Source organism: Pristiophorus japonicus, chromosome 8 (genome assembly GCF_044704955.1).
Source record: "Pristiophorus japonicus isolate sPriJap1 chromosome 8, sPriJap1.hap1, whole genome shotgun sequence".
Lineage (NCBI taxonomy): Eukaryota > Metazoa > Chordata > Chondrichthyes > Pristiophoridae > Pristiophorus > Pristiophorus japonicus.
In genome coordinates this window covers 198,516,862-198,534,154 of record NC_091984.1, presented here as the reverse complement: position 1 = coordinate 198,534,154, position 17,293 = coordinate 198,516,862, and the positions used below count along the sequence as shown (strand labels likewise).

The 17,293-nt window shown below is 44.2% G+C and overlaps 1 protein-coding gene across 1 annotated transcript in view; it reads left to right on the top strand.

Moving 5' to 3' along the window:
• The first annotated feature begins 2,460 nt into the window (after positions 1 to 2,460).
• The window catches only part of cfap73 (cilia and flagella associated protein 73), a 56,675-nt gene continuing 41,842 nt past the window's right edge, over positions 2,461 to 17,293 (top strand). The window contains exons 1-3 of the mRNA XM_070886328.1: positions 2,461 to 2,493; positions 2,630 to 3,284; positions 9,201 to 9,306. Coding sequence (XP_070742429.1) covers positions 3,229 to 3,284; positions 9,201 to 9,306 — 162 coding nt within the window. The 5' untranslated portion in view covers positions 2,461 to 2,493; positions 2,630 to 3,228. The remainder of the gene's footprint in view (positions 2,494 to 2,629; positions 3,285 to 9,200; positions 9,307 to 17,293) is intronic.

Genomic DNA, 17,293 nt, shown 5'->3' with positions numbered 1-17,293 from the left:
CCACACTTTCTATTATCTAAATTGAATGATTTCATTAAAATAATTAAACTAATCATCGGGTTGCATGTCACATTTCTCCAAAATAATGAGGAAAGAGACAGAAATAGTGACAGCTCCAGATTCTGTGGATCCCCCCCCCCACCCCCACCCCCAGTGTGGAGACTGTGCTACAAAAACTATTTTTGTTATTTTGCCATGAGTGGGCTTATGACCTGTGGAAGGAGCAGGCTGGATGGGAGGCATACCCCCAACGTGGTATTGTACTGAACAGTCAAGTTTTTGAGAGAAGTAGCTGGTAGGTTCTGAAATGTAAAGCAGAAATAAATAGACTCCCATTTATTTTTTACAAAAGCAAAGTACTGCGGATGCTGGAAATCTGCAATAAAAACAGAAAATGCTGGAAATACTCAGCAGGTCAGGCAGCATCTGTGGAGAGAGAAACAGAGTTAACCTTTCAGGTCAATGACCTTTCGTCAGAACTGGAAAAAGTTAAAGATGTAACAGGTTACCCGACGAAGGGTCATCGACCCCATTTTTTAAAACTTATTTCTGGCCTTATGATATGGTGTTAAGGTAGTCAATTAATTTTCAACCTGTGAAGAAAACACAGGAACATGGGAGTGGGTAGGTACAGCAGGTTAGCACAGTGCTTTTCACCTCTAACATCTGGGTTTCATTTTAACCCAGACTGATCTAGACTGATGTGATGAAAGATTATTTTTTTCTCTGTTGGCTGTAGGAACACGAACTGGCAATCTCACTCAGAAGGACCACAAAATGGCTAGAAAAATGAACATACATTTATTAGGATGGGAAAGCGAAATACAAGTGTCATGCTGTTGAAGTAGCGGATGTATTTCTGAGGTTGGGGTTAAGAAACATTGCTAGCTGTAGTGAACTTTACATCTAACTGCACTAAAATTGTTCCAGGAGTGCTTTATGCTAAGGCCTAGTACCAAAACTGCCACCAAGCTCATGGTCTACAGGGCTGTAGTAATACCCGCCCTCTTGTATGGCTCAGAAACATAGACCATGTGCAGCAGACACCTCAAGTCGCTGGAGAAATAACATCAATGATGTCTCCGCAAGATCCTACAAATCCCCTGGGAGGACAGATGCATCAACGTTAGCGTCCTCGACCAGGCCAACATCCCCAGCATTGAAGCATTGACCACACTTGATCAGCTCCACTGGGCAGGCCACATAGTTCACATGCCAGACACGAGATTCCCAAAGCAAGCGCTCTATTCGGAACTCCTTCACAGCAAACGAGCCAAAGGTGGGCAGCGGAAACATTACAAGGACACCCTCAAAGCCTCTCTGATAAAGTGCAACATCCCCACTGATATCTGGGAGTCCCTGGCCAAAGATTTCCCTAAGGGGAGGGCGCTGAGCTCCTCGAGACTCGTCGCCGAGAGCATGCAAAAACCAAGCGCAGGCAGCAGAAAGAGCGTGCGGCAAACCAGTCCCACTCACCCCTTCCCTCAACGACTATCTGCCCCTCCTGTGACAGAGACTGTGGTTCTCATAGTGGACTGTACAGCCACCTAAGCACTCATGTTAAGAGTGGAAGCAAGTCTTCCTCGATTCTGAGGGACTGCCTATGATGATGATGATGATGAAAGTAGAACTGTTCCATTCCCATTGCTAAATACAGAGTAGAAACATTAACAAGGGGGAAAATAGAAAATAAATCAGACTTGGAGCTACAATCCTTTGATGTTGGACTTGGCAAGAAATGGCAATCTTACTGGACATTCACATTCCCTGTTTCCTTATGTAATAGAAAATGCTGTAAACACTCAGCATGTGTGGAGAGAGAGAGAGAGAGTTAATGGGGCAGAAATCCCGGCCTCCCGGGCCCGTACAAAGTTTCTACGGACCCAGGAAAGCATCGGAAAAGCCGGTTTTCAGATCGCAATGTGCATGCGCTGAAAACCGGCTTTTCCGATCTGTCAAGCTGGACAGATCCTCCGTATCCCCACATCCAAGACATTTGCATGGGCAAGATTGTGGTATTTACCCATATCTTGCCCAGCGGATGTCCTGAAAACTCTTGCGCCTGATACAGGTGTAAGAGTTTTAAAACATTCAAAAACATAACAAAATAAAATTTAACAAACACATTTTATTGTTAAAACCCTCCCCACTATGGTAAGTTTATTTAAAACCATAATTTAAAAAATGTCTTTTTTAAATCGGATATTATTTTATAAGACATTAATAACTTTAATTTAAATTAATCTTAAATATGTAGTGTATATTTTCTATTTTTTTTTACTAGCGTTTTGGTGTTGGGAGTAGGACGAGGGGAGGGGGGTTCTCAATCATAATAATGGGAACTCCAACTTACGGAATTCCCATTATTATGAATGAGAAAATACTGTACGTTGATTGGTGCTCAGAGCCATCTTATGGACGTCCTGCCAGGCACGCGCAGTGATTGAAGGTCTCAGGACCGGGATTTCGAGTGGGCGCAGTAGGAACACGCAAGTACACATCTTTTTTTTGTCTTTTTCAGTAGTTTGCCCACGGGAAGACCTCGACCGGGATTTCTAGGTCTATGTTTCGGATCGACTGTAAAATGTTGCCTCTTCCAGTAACTCTCTATCTCGCTCTCTCTCCACAGATGCTGCTTGACCTGCTGAGTGTTTTCAGCATTATCTGGTTTTAATTCAGATTTCCAGCATCCGCAGTATTTTGCTTTTTTTCCTTGCGTCTTATTTTCTGAGGTTGGTCAGATTTGCACCCCTCAGAGATGCTTTACATTCTGAATTGGGTCAAATACACGGAGGAGGAGCACGCTTGACGTCCCAGTCCAAATAGAAACAATCAAGTTCTTTCGTGTCGGTGACGTGCTATCCATTTTTCCTGAAATGGTGAATTTGGCCATGTCTGCCTGAGGACAAAGTTAACTGGTTGGCAGTCCTGCTGCTGATTTCATTGGATGAGGATTATTTGGCTTCACATAATATGGTTACACACGAGAGCGAGTCTTGAACTGCAATCATCACTTTGCTTGTTGACCGCATAGTTGCATTTGGCGATACCTTTGTCCACGAAGAGGGTGTTTCGGAAGCGTGTCATGTTGCCCCATCCCTATGGTTACCTGATCCGGAGCGAAACTGACAACAATCCCGGCATCTGAGTCAGTGTTTAGATTTCCGCCTCTGCAGAATATCGCATTTGTTTCACATTTTAGCAAAGCCCATAAAACGTTGAAGAAAAATGGCAGATACTTTAGCAGACTATTTTAAAGACTTGTTCAAAGAAAGGCTCCTGGTGTAAGTCAAACGTGAACTAGTTGCTTTTTTGTCTTACATAATACTTTGTAACATTCTGCTGCTTTGGAGTAATGGTGTTAAGGAATGTTTATATGATTAACAAAAGGGCTTTCCATTAACAGGTGGGATAGAATACTGCGTCACTTTGAATTTGCAAGCAGAACTTTTTTTTCACTTTAGCATGTTTATGTGGATTGCAACAGACATGTAATTAATGGCACAGCTATCTTAGTGCGAATACAATGCCGTTAGAATGGACGCGTTCTTTGCATTAACTATTGTGAACTGGTTGGTACCTGGAGATAAATATTCAAGAACAAGAAAGTAAAGGACTTCAGTTATGTGGAGAGAATGAAGAAACTGTGGTTGTTCTCCTTAGAGCAGAAAAGGTTAAAGGGAGAATTAATAGAGGTGTTCAAATCATGAAGGGTTTGATAGAGTAAATAAGCAGAAGGGTCGGGAACCAGAGGACACAGATTTAAGTTAATTTGCAAAAGAACTAGAGGGACGATGAGGAGAATTTTTTTTACGTGGCAAGTTATGATCTGGAATACACTGCCTAAAAGGGTGGTGGAAGCAGATAAAATAATATCTTTTAAAAGAGAATTGGATAAATATTTGTAGGTGTAAAATTTGTTTAGCCTTGGGAAAAGGCAGGGAAGTGGGGCTAATTGGATAGCACTGTCAAAGAGCCAGTACAGGCATGATGGGCAGAATGGCCTCCTGTGCTGCATCATTCTATGATTCTATAAAGCTTAAAATAAATGGGCTTGTTACAAAGAAGAACAAGGTTACTGCACAAGATAAAAGTTCACAAGGGTGGGAGTAATACATCAGCATGGATAGAGGATTGGCTAACAGAAAACAGAGAGTCGGGATGAATGGGTCATTTTCCGGTTGGCAAACAGTAACTAGCAGGGATTGATGCTGGGGCCTCAACTATTTACAATCTATATTAATGACTTGGATGAAGGGACCGAGTGTAATGTAGCCATGTTTGCTGATGCTACAAAGATGGGTGGGAAAGCAAATTGTGAGGAGGACACAAAACATCTGCGAAGGGATATAGACAGGCTAAGTGAGTGGGCAAAAATTTGGCAGATGGAGTATAATGTGGGAAAATGTGAGGTTATCCACTTTGGCTGAAAAAAATAGAAAAGTAAATTATAATTTAAATGGAGAAAAATTGCAAAGTGCTGGAGTACAGAGGGACCTGGGGGTCCTTGTGCATGAAACACAAAAGGTTAGTATGCAGGTACAGCAAATAATCAGGAAGGCAAATGGAATGTTGGCCTTTATTGCAAGGGGTATAGAGTGTAAAAGCAGAGACGTCCTGCTACAACTGTACAGGGTATTGGTGAGGCCACACCTGGAGTACTGCGTACAGTTTTGGTCTCTGTATTTAAGGAAGGATATACTTGCATTTGAGGCTGTTCAGAGAAGGTTCACTAAGTTGATTCTGGAGTTGACTTATAAAGATAGGTTGGGTAGGTTGGGCCTGTACCCATTGGAGTTCAGAAGAATGAGAGGTGATCTTATCAAAACATATAAGATAATGAGGGGGCTTGACAAGGTGAATGCAGAGAGGATATTTCCACTCATAGGGGAAATTAAAACAAGGGGGCATAGTTTCAGAATAAGGGACCACCCATTTAAAACTGAGATGAGGAGGAATGTCTTCTCTCCGAGGGTTGTAAATCTGTGAAATTCTCTGCCCAGAGAGCTGTGGAGGCTGGGTCATTGAATATATTTAGGGCGGAGATAGACAGATTTTTGAGCGATAAGGGAATAAAGGATAATGGGGAGCGGGCAGGGAAGTGGAGCTGAGTCCATGATCAGATCAGATCAGCCATGATCTTATTAAATGGCAGAGCAGGCTCGAGGGGCCAAATGGCCTACTCCTGCTCCTATTTCTTATGTTCTAATGGATATCAGTTGACTATTTTGCACATGATATCACTTTAGGTCTGGTTTTGGGGGGCCTTTTTGATGTACCTTGCTGTCTTCTGTACTTTTCCCCGCATCACATGGTAATTTTGAACAAAACTTCTTTTAGGAGACCTTGATGATTATGTACAGTTTTATTATTTACTGCTCCTACTGTAGCCCAGTAATTAGATCATAATGTTTTGAATGTTTACATCATTTGTCTGTTGGGGGAACAAATCACAGTCCAATGGAAATGTTTAATGTTTCCGAGTGAGGATCAATGAGCTGAATTATGTGCTGTGCTTACCACATTTACCTGCGCTAGTCATGTTTATTTTATAACTAATGATATTGACAGTAAGGGGCGAAGATTGAAGTGGCAGTACTGTGGTTGCGTAAATCATTTATTTCTTGACCAGAATGTGTGAAATTCTTGCATGGGGATTGTGTTGGCAACGCTGTCTTCACAGTTAGGCTGCTATAATTAATATCTATATACAGGTTGAACCTCCCTTATCCAGAGCTCCCTTATCCAGAGCCATCCCTCGTCCAGAACTATTCCCGGCCACTGGGTGGCGCGTGCGCAGAACTTCGACATGAACAAATTGAAGTTCTTCCTTGCTGCTGACTCCTGCAATCGCTGGCCTGACCCCGCGATCCACCGCCCCCCCCCACCCATGATCTCTCTGCCGCACTCCCAGACCCAAGCCCAACATCCCTTTGCTCAGTACGTGTACCATCCAATTTAATGTGTCCACCACTCTACCGTAAAAATCTCTTATCCAGAACAGGCCAGGTTCCAGATAAGGGAGGTTCAACCTGTATCGAAAAGTTTGATCATCAGCCTGTGACTCTACAAAAGCAGAAAGTGCCTTTACCTGTTTGAGGTAACTTTTTGATCTTTTGTGATATCAATGGGCGTGTCCCATTTTTGTTATCCTGTGTGGTCATCAATGGATAACAATGAAAGTCATTTTCTCTCAGGTCTCAACTCCTTATTGAGTTATATTTTTGCAAGGACACGGCAGAGTCTAGTGCAACGTATAACTAATATTTATGTAACAAGATGATCCACTCAAGTTAGGCACTGTCTTTTGTGATTCTGGTTGGTCTGCTGAAGTTTAAAGAATCAGCATTCTTTAAAAAAAATCTGGTTTTAGTTGGTGGATCATGGTGAAGAATTTCAGAACCAGGAATTAGAATATTTTTCTATTTGGGCAGTTAATGATCAGCTCAAAGTACTGTCAGCTCAGGCATGCCATGGGCCTTGTGTTGATATTGTCTGCCAACTTTTTTTAACCTCTGCCACACAATAGCACTTTGTGGTGGACCAACGTGAACTTCTCATTTCCCACAACAATTAAATCTTTGGCCAATCTGAATGGGTTTGCTAACTTTATCAAATTATTGGCACTTTTGTGCTGGGGATCTGCATTTACGAGGAACTGGGTTGAGAGTACCCAAACTAATTTCACATGTGACCCATACCTCTGGCAGAGAAAGAGAGGAGACTTGCATCACAACAGCTCAGACGATATTAAAACTCGTAAATGAGGAAGCGTCATACCATCCTCCTAGAAGATTAACTTACCAAAATAAGCTCTCATCTCTTGAAATATTTTTAAAATAATTGGATTTGAACATGGTTAGATACTTGGCATGCGTCACTCCTCTAATTCTGCCCTCTTGAGCATTCCTGATTATAATCGCTGGGCGTGCCTTCTGTTGCCTAGGCCCCAAGCTCTGTAACTCCCTGCCCAAACCTCTCCGCCTCTCTTTTCTCCTTCAAGACGCTCCTTAAAACATACCTCTGTGACCTTTTGGTCACCTGCACTAATTTCTACTTATGCGGCTCGGTGTCAAATTTCTTTAATTTCATCATACTCCTGTGAAGCGCCTTGGGAGGTTTCACTACATTAAAGGCGCTATATAAATACAGGTTGTTGTTGTGTCATTCTTGGCCATTTTCTACAGATTGGAGTTAAAAAATTATTGACTTTTAACGCTGGGTTTTTAAAAGCAACAAAAGACATAGCTGGACAAAAAGTGGTTAATGTGCTAATTGGAAATTGTGTCTCCCAGAGACTAAGCGTTAAGGGCTCCTTTAGGTTTTCTGGGGATTTGGAAAAACATCGCTCACCATTGTGTTGGAAAACCATTTGTCTCTGCCAATCCATGAGAGGGGCAGGCTTTCTGACAGAAAGTGAGAGGCTTTTCAGAACAGAGCACAGAAAGGCAATCCAGCTTGGTTGCTGTACAGGCAGTCAAGCAGCAAAAGACTGCGAAGAGAAGAGATTTTATCCTTTGACGGTTGGACAGAATACAGAGGGCGATTCTTTTTAACTTGAGCTGGCTACCTACTGAATTGGGTAGCATTGACTGACTGTTTACATGAATATAGGTTGTGCCAATTGAACTAAGTGACTGTTCAAACTTACTCCATTTTGCTGTGTGCATTTCACCTTAGCAGCTCCTGATTTGAGCCAAACTTCACCTCACCTGTTGTTAATTCTATCCAACTTTCGAGAGATTCAAGAAAAATACGTGCAAAAGACATGAATATCTGATCCAGATTCTATTAAATCCCCACGTTACTCTATGGTACATATATTGTACAAATGAATATAGGGCAGTATGAGTCAACTAAAAGTAAAAACTCCGGCTGCTCACAGCAATGACTGATGCCACTGAACCTTTGAAGGCATCAACTGCAGACCTAAGGTTATGATCATGAGAATATCTTATGAGAAGACATCACTGTAGCTTCTGCTGCTCCATTATTGCAGAAAGGGTGAGAATTGGCAGAGGTGGAAATGGCTCTATCCCTAAACACAACAGGCCCTTGACCTTTGCCCAGTGTCAGGATTTAATACAACACTGACATGATGGTGAGTCTGTCTCTTCTGTCCCTGTTCAATGTGTTGATCTTTGTGGTTTGCTGCTGAGCATCTGGCAGCAGTGGCAAAAGTTTACCTTTCATTCTTACCCTTTTCAAAAAAAAGCAGTCCTTTTTTTTAAATATGCTGTGTGGAGGCCAATTTAGCAGATTGTTAGTGACAGGATCTCAGTATTAATTATTCTGCATGGAAATCCAAGTTCTTTTAGTTAAAACATTTTTTTAAATACTAAAGAACTTGCCAAGCATATTAACGTACAGGACTTTGCATTAACTGGTCAAGTCATAAAGACTTGGTATGAATTGGATTGTGGAGAGGGTCATCCATTAGGGATCTCTGAGGCTGTCAAATAAATTGTCACGCCAGAGAACAAATGCATTTTAGGGTATAGAAAAAGAAGAGGGAAGGACTCGACTTTGAGAGGCTGGTGAGAAAGGTTCTATTAGGCATTGGAGAGAGCAATTGTGTGGAATTAAATACATTAATTCCAGAAAAATAAACAGAATTGTTCAAGATGTGTGATTGCATTTATGTGAATATATATTTTTAATTCATTCGTGGGATGTGGGCATCGCTGGCAAGGCCAGCATTTATTGCCCATCCCTAATTGCCCTCGAAGGTGGTGGTGGGCCGCTTTCTTGAATCTCAGAGGGCAGTTAAGAATCAACAACATTGCTGTGTGTCTGGAGTCACATATAGGCCAGACCAGGTAAGGGCTGCAGATTTCGTTCCCCAAAAGACATTAATGAACAAGATGGGTTTTTACGACATTCCGGTAGTTTCATGGTCACCATTACTGATACTAGCTTTTTATTCCAGATTTATTGCTATGAGCTTGGTTGGATTTGTATAAATTGCTAGCTGCCTCTATGGTTTGTGGAAATTATGGTAGCACTTTCCACATTTATATTGCAGACAGTCCTGTAAAAATCATATCCAAAGATTGATGGTCTCTTAAAATAAATTAAATCGAACCTTCCATTTACTATTTTGAAAATGTCGCCATGTTGCATGTAATGCCGTGAAGTAAAGCTGAGAAAAGAGTGGTATTTATGAACTTTGAGTTGATGATTCTGTTTTTCTTTCAAAGCCAAATGCCAGAGCGAGAAGAGATCACATTAGCTTCTGTCACTCTATTATTGGAGAAAAAGCGAGAATTGGCAGAGATGGATGCGGCTCTTGACAATCAAAAGGAGGTAAAAGAAACTAAGAGGGCAAAGGCTAAATCTGTTTTTGTAATTCAAAAAGGAATATACAGATATGATTTCAATTATTTCTTTTTAAATTGGCTTTCTTCCCACAGGAATCACCACTCTACTATACATTGAAACAGTTTAGAAAATGCTGTTCGACACATTTAGTCTTTCGTCCAGATCATTGGTTTTGCTATATGTATTCTATCCTGCTTTATTATGGCTGATTTTACACAGCAGCAATACCATTTACACCCTAAAGAGATTGTCTCACATTCAGTACTCCATTTAGAAATTAAATCTTTGAACAGTTAGAGTTTATGATTAACCTTAACAGTTCAAAAGCAAACTCATAGGGCCCAGTTTTGGCCAACCCGTTTTTTTTGGTGCACTGACCCTTTATGCGCCGACTTTGTATGCTGGAAAGAACGCCAAAAAACTTACTTAGTATCCTGGCCCCTCTGCCAAGTGTCCCGGTCCTGGCACAGTGTCCATGGTGGAGTGGGGGTGGGGGTGGGGGGGGGGGTGCGGGGCGCAGCTACAGCCCTGCGCTGAAAACACTGCTGGCAGCTGTCTGCATGTTCACCGCCCCTAGCCGTGGCTGAATGGTCGCCCGTGTCTGAGTGCAGCCCAGGCTGCCAGAAACCTACCCGAGATGCCGCCGAGTCCAACCTTTACTCTTCCTCCCTCCGCCCCGCCAGCCTCCCGATGCGTCTTTGCCGGCCGCCCCTATCCCATGCCGAATGGCCTCCCGTACAGGCCGGCCCGCTGCCTTCCCTGGCCCAAGGTAGGATTTACTTCAAATATTTAATAATCAATTGTTTATCTGAGTTCTTTATTTTTATTTACTTATTTTAGCTTTTATTTGGAATGTTTGCTGCTTGGTGCTTGAGTGCAGGTCCTTACTTACTTACCTGCGCTGTTTTCATAACTGCCTGCAACGTTTTTCAGAGCTGGCCACATACACTGACCTAAGTCGATTTGGTGTAAGTGTTAGCTGACCAAAGTGGCATAAATGGGCAAAACAGGCGCAAGTGTCTGGGAACGCCCCCCCCCCCCCCCCCCCCCCCCCACTTTGGGAAAAAAAAACTGAACTAAAAAAAATCATACGTAACTAAGTTACTCTGGAACAAGTTTATTGGGGAAAATGGTTTTTTTTAACTTGCGTCAGAAAAACCAACTTACTCCAAAAAAATTGATGCAAGTCATGGCCAAAATTGGGCCCATAGTTTCATTCTGACAGAAGATTATCCAGCTCCTATATGAACAATTAAGTATTTGTCATCTTGGGTGGTTAATTGTTCAGTAAATTAGCAATCTTTTAAAAGATTTTCTTTTCAATTCTGACATTATTAGTGATTACCTGATTTCAAAATCATATTCTTGCATTCTTTGATACAGAATTTCCATACGTGTCTGTAGTATTTGTTTCTCTCATTGTCTGTCTGACTTACATAGAAACATCGAAAATAGGTGCAGGAGTCGGCCATTCGGCCCTTCGAGCCTGCACCGCCATTCAATAAGATCATTGCTGATCATTCCCTCAGTACCCCTTTCCTGCTTTCTCTCCATACTCCTTGATCCCCTTAGCCATAAGGGCCATATTTAACTCCCTCTTGAATATATCCAATGAACTGACATCAACAACTCTCTGCGGCAAGGAATTCCACAGGTTAACAACTCTCTGAGTGAAGAAGTTTCTCCTCATCTCAGTCCTAAATGGCCTACCCCTTATCCTAAGACTACGTCCCCTGGTTCTGGACCTCCCCAACATTGGGAACATTCTTCCCTCATCTAACCTGTCCAGTCCTGTCAGAATCTTATACGTTTCTATGAGATCCCCTCTCATCCTTCTCAACTCCAGTGAATAAAGGCCCAGTTGATCCAGTCTCTCCTCATATGACAGTCCAGCCATCCCTGGAATTAATCTGGTGAACCTTCGCTGCACTCCCTCAATAGCAAGAACGTCCTTCCTCAGATTAGGAGACCAAAACTGAACACAATATTCCACGTGAGGCCTCACTAAGGCCCTGTACAACTGCAGTAAGACCTCTCTGCTCCTATACTCAAATCCCCTAGCTATGAAGGCCAACATACCATTTGCCTCCTTCACTGCCTGTTGTACCTGCATGCCAACCTTCAATGACTGATGAACCATGACACCCAGGTCTCATTGCACCTCCCCTTTTCCTAATCTGCCGCCATTCAGATAATATTCTGCCTTTATGTTTTTGCCCCCAAAATGGATAACCTCACATTTATCCACATTATACTGCATCTGCCATGCATTTGCCCACTCACCTAACCTGTCCAAGTCACCCTGCAGCCTCTTAGCGTCTCCCTCAGCTCACACCGCCACCCAGTTTAGTGTCATCTGCAAACTTGGAGATATTACACTCAATTCCTTCATCTAAATCATTGATGTATATTGTAAATAGCTGGGGTCCCAGCACTGAGCCCTGCGGCACCCCACTAGTTACTGCCTGCCATTCTGAAAAGGACCCGTTTATCCCGACTCTCTGCTTCCTGTCTGCCAACCAGTTCTCTATCCACGTCAGTACATTACCCCCAATACCATGCGCTTTGATTTTGCACACCAATCTCTTGTGTGGGACCTTGTCAAAAGCCTTTTGAAAGTCCAAATACACCACATCCACTGGTTCTCCCTTGTCCACTCTGCTAGTTACATCCTCAAAAAATTCCAAAAGATTCGTCAAGCATGATTTCCCTTTCATAAATCCATGCTGACTTGGACCGATCCTGTCACTGCTTTCCAAATGCACTGCTATTTCATCCTTAATGATTGATTCCAACATTTTCCCCACTACTGATGTCAGGCTAACCGGTTAATAATTACCCGTTTTTTTTCTCCCTCCTTTTTTAAAAAGTGGTGTTACATTAGCTACCCTCCAGTCCATAGGAACTGATCCAGAGTTGATAGACTGTTGGAAAATGATCACCAATGCATTCACTATTTCTAGGGTCACTTCCTTAAGTACTCTGGGATGCAGACTATCAGGCCCCGGGGATTTATCGGCCTTCAGTCCCATCAATTTCCCGAACACAATTTCCTGCCTAATAAGGATATCCTTCAGTTCCTCCTTCTCACGAGACCCACTGTCCCCTAGTACATTCTGAAGATTATTTGTATCTTCCTTCGTGAAGACAGAACCGAAGTATTTGTTCAATTGATCTGCCATTTCTTTGTTCCCCATTCTAAATTCACCTGAATCTGACTGCAAGGGACCGACATTTGTCTTCACCTAATCTTTTTCTCTTTACATATTTATAGAAGCTTTTGTAGTCAGTTTTTATGTTCCCTGCTAGCTTCCTCTCGTACTCGATTTTCCCCCTCTTAATTAAACCCTTAGTCCTCCTCTGTTGAATTCTAAATTTCTCCCAGTACTCAGGTTTGTTACTTTTTCCAGCCAAGTTATATGCCTCTTCCTTGGTTTTAACACTATCCTTAATTTCCCTTGTTAGCCACAGTTGAGCCACCTTCCCAGTTTTATTTTTACTTCAGACAGGGATGTACAATTGCTGAAGTTCATCCATGTAATCTTTAAATGTTTGCCATTGCTTATCCACCGTCAACCCTTTAAGTATCCTTTGTCAGTCTATTCTAGTCAATTCACGCCTCATACTGTCGAAGTTACCTTTCCTTAAGTTCAGGACCCTAGTTTCTGAATTAACTGTGTCACTCTCCACCTTAATAAAGAATTCTACCATATTATGGTCACTCTTCTCCAAGGGGCCTCGCACAACTAGATTGCTAATAAATCCCTTCTCATTACACATCACCCAGTCTAGGATGGCCAGCTCTCTAGTTGGTTCCTCGACATATTAGTCTCGAAAACCATCCCTAATACACTCCAGGAAATCCTCCTCCACTGCATTGCTACCAGCTTGGTTAGCCCAATCAATGTGTAGATTAAAGTCGCCCATGATGACTGCTGGACCTTTATTGCACACATCCCTTAGAAAACAACACCATTCAACATAAGTTAGAGAGACTAGTACTCAGAAATTGGAGCTTAAACAACCTAATTAGGAATGAATACATTTCAAGGATTGCAGTTAATAGATTTATAGATGTTAACAGTGATGTAAGCAAGTCGCAGAAACATTGGGCAGAACAGAAGCAATTGTCTTGGGGTGGAATGGCAACCATAGGGGGAAATATAGCAACTGTGGCATCAGGGAAATAAATGGCAGTGTAATGACAGGACTGATGTGAGAGGGTCCATTAAAATAGATCAGTGTGGCTCTATCAGGATCTTTTGTTTTTAAAGTTTAAATATTTTGTCCCCTTTCTTGAAAATCCTCTTTTCTTGAAAGTAACTTAATCAACCACATTTTCTTTGTATCTTTTTGTTAAAGAATGAAGGACATATTTATATATCTTATTATGTCTCTCAGAAATGTCGAAGCACTTCACATACAACAGATGATTTTGAACTGCACTGATTGCTATTATTTAGGCAAACATGGCAGCCATTTTGCACACAGAAGTTTCCACATCAGCATAAGGAGCTGATCAGTTCATCTGTTTTTGGAGTTTTGGTAGAGAGAGAAATTTTGGCCAGGAAACCCTATAGGAGAACTCCCTCCTCTTCCAGAAATAGTGGCATGGGATTTTGTAGCATCCACCTAAAGCGATGGGACTTTGGTTTAATGTTTCATCTAAAAGGACAGCAGCTGCCACGTTGTATTGTGTCCTTAGTTGCTCTAGTAATGACTCCACGAGGCACTGTGGTGACCTTAGTCCTTTATTAGTTAACTCCAGAGTGAGGATCACACCTGGTGGCCTGCCTTTTATACTAGGCTAGGCACACCTGTACAGGTAACCTACAAGTCACCCACTACTGTGCCCTCTGGTGGCCATCTTGTGATGGTACCAACAGTAGTCATGTAGGATACATGACATCACTACCCCCGGAGTCTTTAGTGCAAACCGCCTCTACATTGACTGTGCTCTGGGCTCAGCTCTATGTGGGCGCTGTGTGGTTGACCCTTGGCAGGTCATTTCAATCTTGGGTGAGTGGTTGGTGCAGTAGCGTGCTGGTGGTTGCTGTTTGTGTGTGTGTGTCCCTGACCACTCCATTCTCCCCCGCACCGCCCCCCCCCCCCCAATGATTATGGCGGGGGCTGTTAGCATTCATGTCCATACAAATTCAGGAAAATGGGTTTTGCATTATATTTGTGGTTCTGTGGTGCTACAAGTACATTCGATGCAGTGACCGGTGCGTGAGGACAAGCTAGTTCAGGAGCTGCTGGGTTGTGTCCCTACAGTCTGGTGGCAGCTCAGTGTCCGGTGCTGGCAGTGGGAACCCGGTTGGCTTGAGTTGCCTGCTCTCGGGCTGTTGCCATGGTTTCTAGCGTCGGGCCGGTTCGCAGATGTCTGTGACCTCCCTGTCCTTTCTTTGCGCCCTGGGTCGCTGCTGCTCCCTGAGGAGCTGTCGTCTAGCAGGCCTTGCTGCTTGCTGGCCTGGGCATCGCTTGGTTTGGGATCTAGGCTTGTGCCTGTTTCCTTTGGGGGCCTGTGGCGGGTGACCCTACATCTACGGGTACAGCCTTGGTGGCGATGGGGTCTTGGGACTGCGCCTTCAGGCTCGTGGCAGTTGGTGCCATCGGGTGCCTGAGAGGTGGAGTCGATCAGAGACATGGTATCAATACCGGTGCCGTTGCCCTGCTGAGGTCACTTGCTCTACAGCTCATGTGTGTCGGCTGCTTGTGGCCACACTCCATGGTGCATGATTCTGGTACCCGGGACAGCATTGGGTAGCTCGCTGAACCTGTGTGCTCCCGAAGGGTATCTCCCCACTGCATTGGCTGAATGCAGCTGAAACCCTACAACGCACAAGTTTTCATTACTAATGCTGGACACACTGTGGGTCCAATTGCGATTGCATGACTTTTTCTCACTGGTTGTATGTGCACAGTTCAGATCATCAATTACACATTTTACATAATCGCGTCACTTTTCCTCATTGGTTGCGTTTGTACAATTCAGATTATCAGTTTCACATTTTACCTGATCAATTACACTATTTTTCTCTGAATTACAATTACTACTACATTGTTTAAGTGTGTGGAACTGTCCCTTTAATTGTGGTAGGTTGCAGGCCTCCTTTAAGAGAGCCTTGCTTTCTTTACCCCAATCCGTTTCCCGGTTTAATGCCACGTGTTGCTCCATCAGCGCTGCACCTCGTGGTCTGGCCACGGCCATCTTTGTCTTCAGCGCCTCACCTCGTGGTTTGGGTGCCATCTTTCCTCCATCCACTATGTCGACTGCGGTGATCCTCTTCTCCCCTGGTTCTGCCTCCGAAGCTGGGGAGTCGCCTTTGGATCTGATTTTCTTCCTCCGGAGTCCTGCCACTGGAGCCTGGAAGGTGCATTCGGGCCGTCTCGGCTGGATCATCTCCACACAGTCTGTGCCTCGGGTGCTGTGCTGGTCTGCTCTCCGATGCCGGGTCCACCCTCAAGTGAGGGCTTGCTTCACCTCTGAGCGCAGAGGGCTTCGATCGCTGGAGGGGTGAAAGCTGCCCATTTCCAATGGATCTTCTCCATCCACCTTCTGCCGAGCAGCATTGGTCCATCACCTGCAACAATCCACAGAGGTAATTTGTACACCATGCCATCATGGAGTACCTTTACATTCGCGCTACCAACGACTGGGATGATTTCATCGATGTAGGTGTGCAGCTTTGTCTGAACCGGGACCAACTCGGGTCGTTCAGTTTGACTGTCCCATAGCCTCTCAAAGACTCCTAGATTCATCACTGACTGGCTTGCCCCCGTGTCCACTTCCATGAAGACTGGAACGCCCTCTATCTCGACTTCCATCTTCAGCGGGGAACACGCGGTGGTGCAGGTAAACATGCTATGTATCTCCCCGTGGGATCAGGCTGCCTCTCTGCCTATCGATTCATAATCCACGCTGGATTCCTCGCCATCTGCAGACTCTTCATCGACACAGTGAGTCATATTTCTCTTACACATTCACTGGAGGTAGCCCTTTGTGCTGCAGCCTTTGCATACATAGTCTTTAAAGCGGCACTGGTGAGCCCTGTGATTCCCTCCGCAACGTCAGCATGATGCTACTCAATTAGCCCCCCTCGGCGGATTCTGAGTTAAGGGACTCGGGGGCCTGTTCTCTCTTCCCTGAGAGGATGCGCGCTCTACAGTCCAGCTCCTGAACGGCGCCACTCTGCACAGTACCTGCCAGGTTTGAGTCCTGAGGGTGAGTCATCTGCCTAGAGCCGCAGGTCGAGGTCATGACTGACTGGCTCACAGAGATAGCCTTCTGCAGTGTGACTGGTATCCGCCGATAGTAGCTTGTGAAGAAGGCCCTCATGGCCAGTTTCAATGACAAAAATGTCCCGCAGCGCTTCGTTGAGGTGGGTGCCGAACTCGCACAGTGCCGCCAGCCTCTTGAGGTCTGCAGCGCACTTCACGACTTCCTGGCCTTCGGTGGGTATAGAACCTGTGTCTGGCTGAGAGGATGCTCTCCTTGGGCTTGAATTGCTCCTGGATCAGGACTATGAGCTCCTTGTATGTCTTGGTCGTTGTCGTCGCTGGTGCCAGCAAATCCCTGACGAGGCCATAGACGGTGGGCCCACAACTGATTAGCAAGACAGCTTGGCGCTTATCAGCCAGTGTGGCCAGGTCATCTCCTGCCAGGTCGTTTGCTGTGAAGAAATGTTCGAGCCTCTCCACAAAGGTGTCCCAATCATCACCATCGGCAAACTCCTGCAACGTACCAAGGGAACCATTTTCACGTGAAAGTTCGTAATCTCGTTGCCAATTGTTGTCCTTAGATGCTCTAGTAATGACTCCACGAGGCAATGTGCTGTACTTGAACTGTAGTGACCTTAGTCCTTTGTTAGTTAACTCCAAAGTGAGGATCACACCTAGTGGCCTGCCTGTTATACTAGGCCAGGCACACCTGTACAGGTAACCTAAAAGTCACTCACTGCTGTGCCCTCTG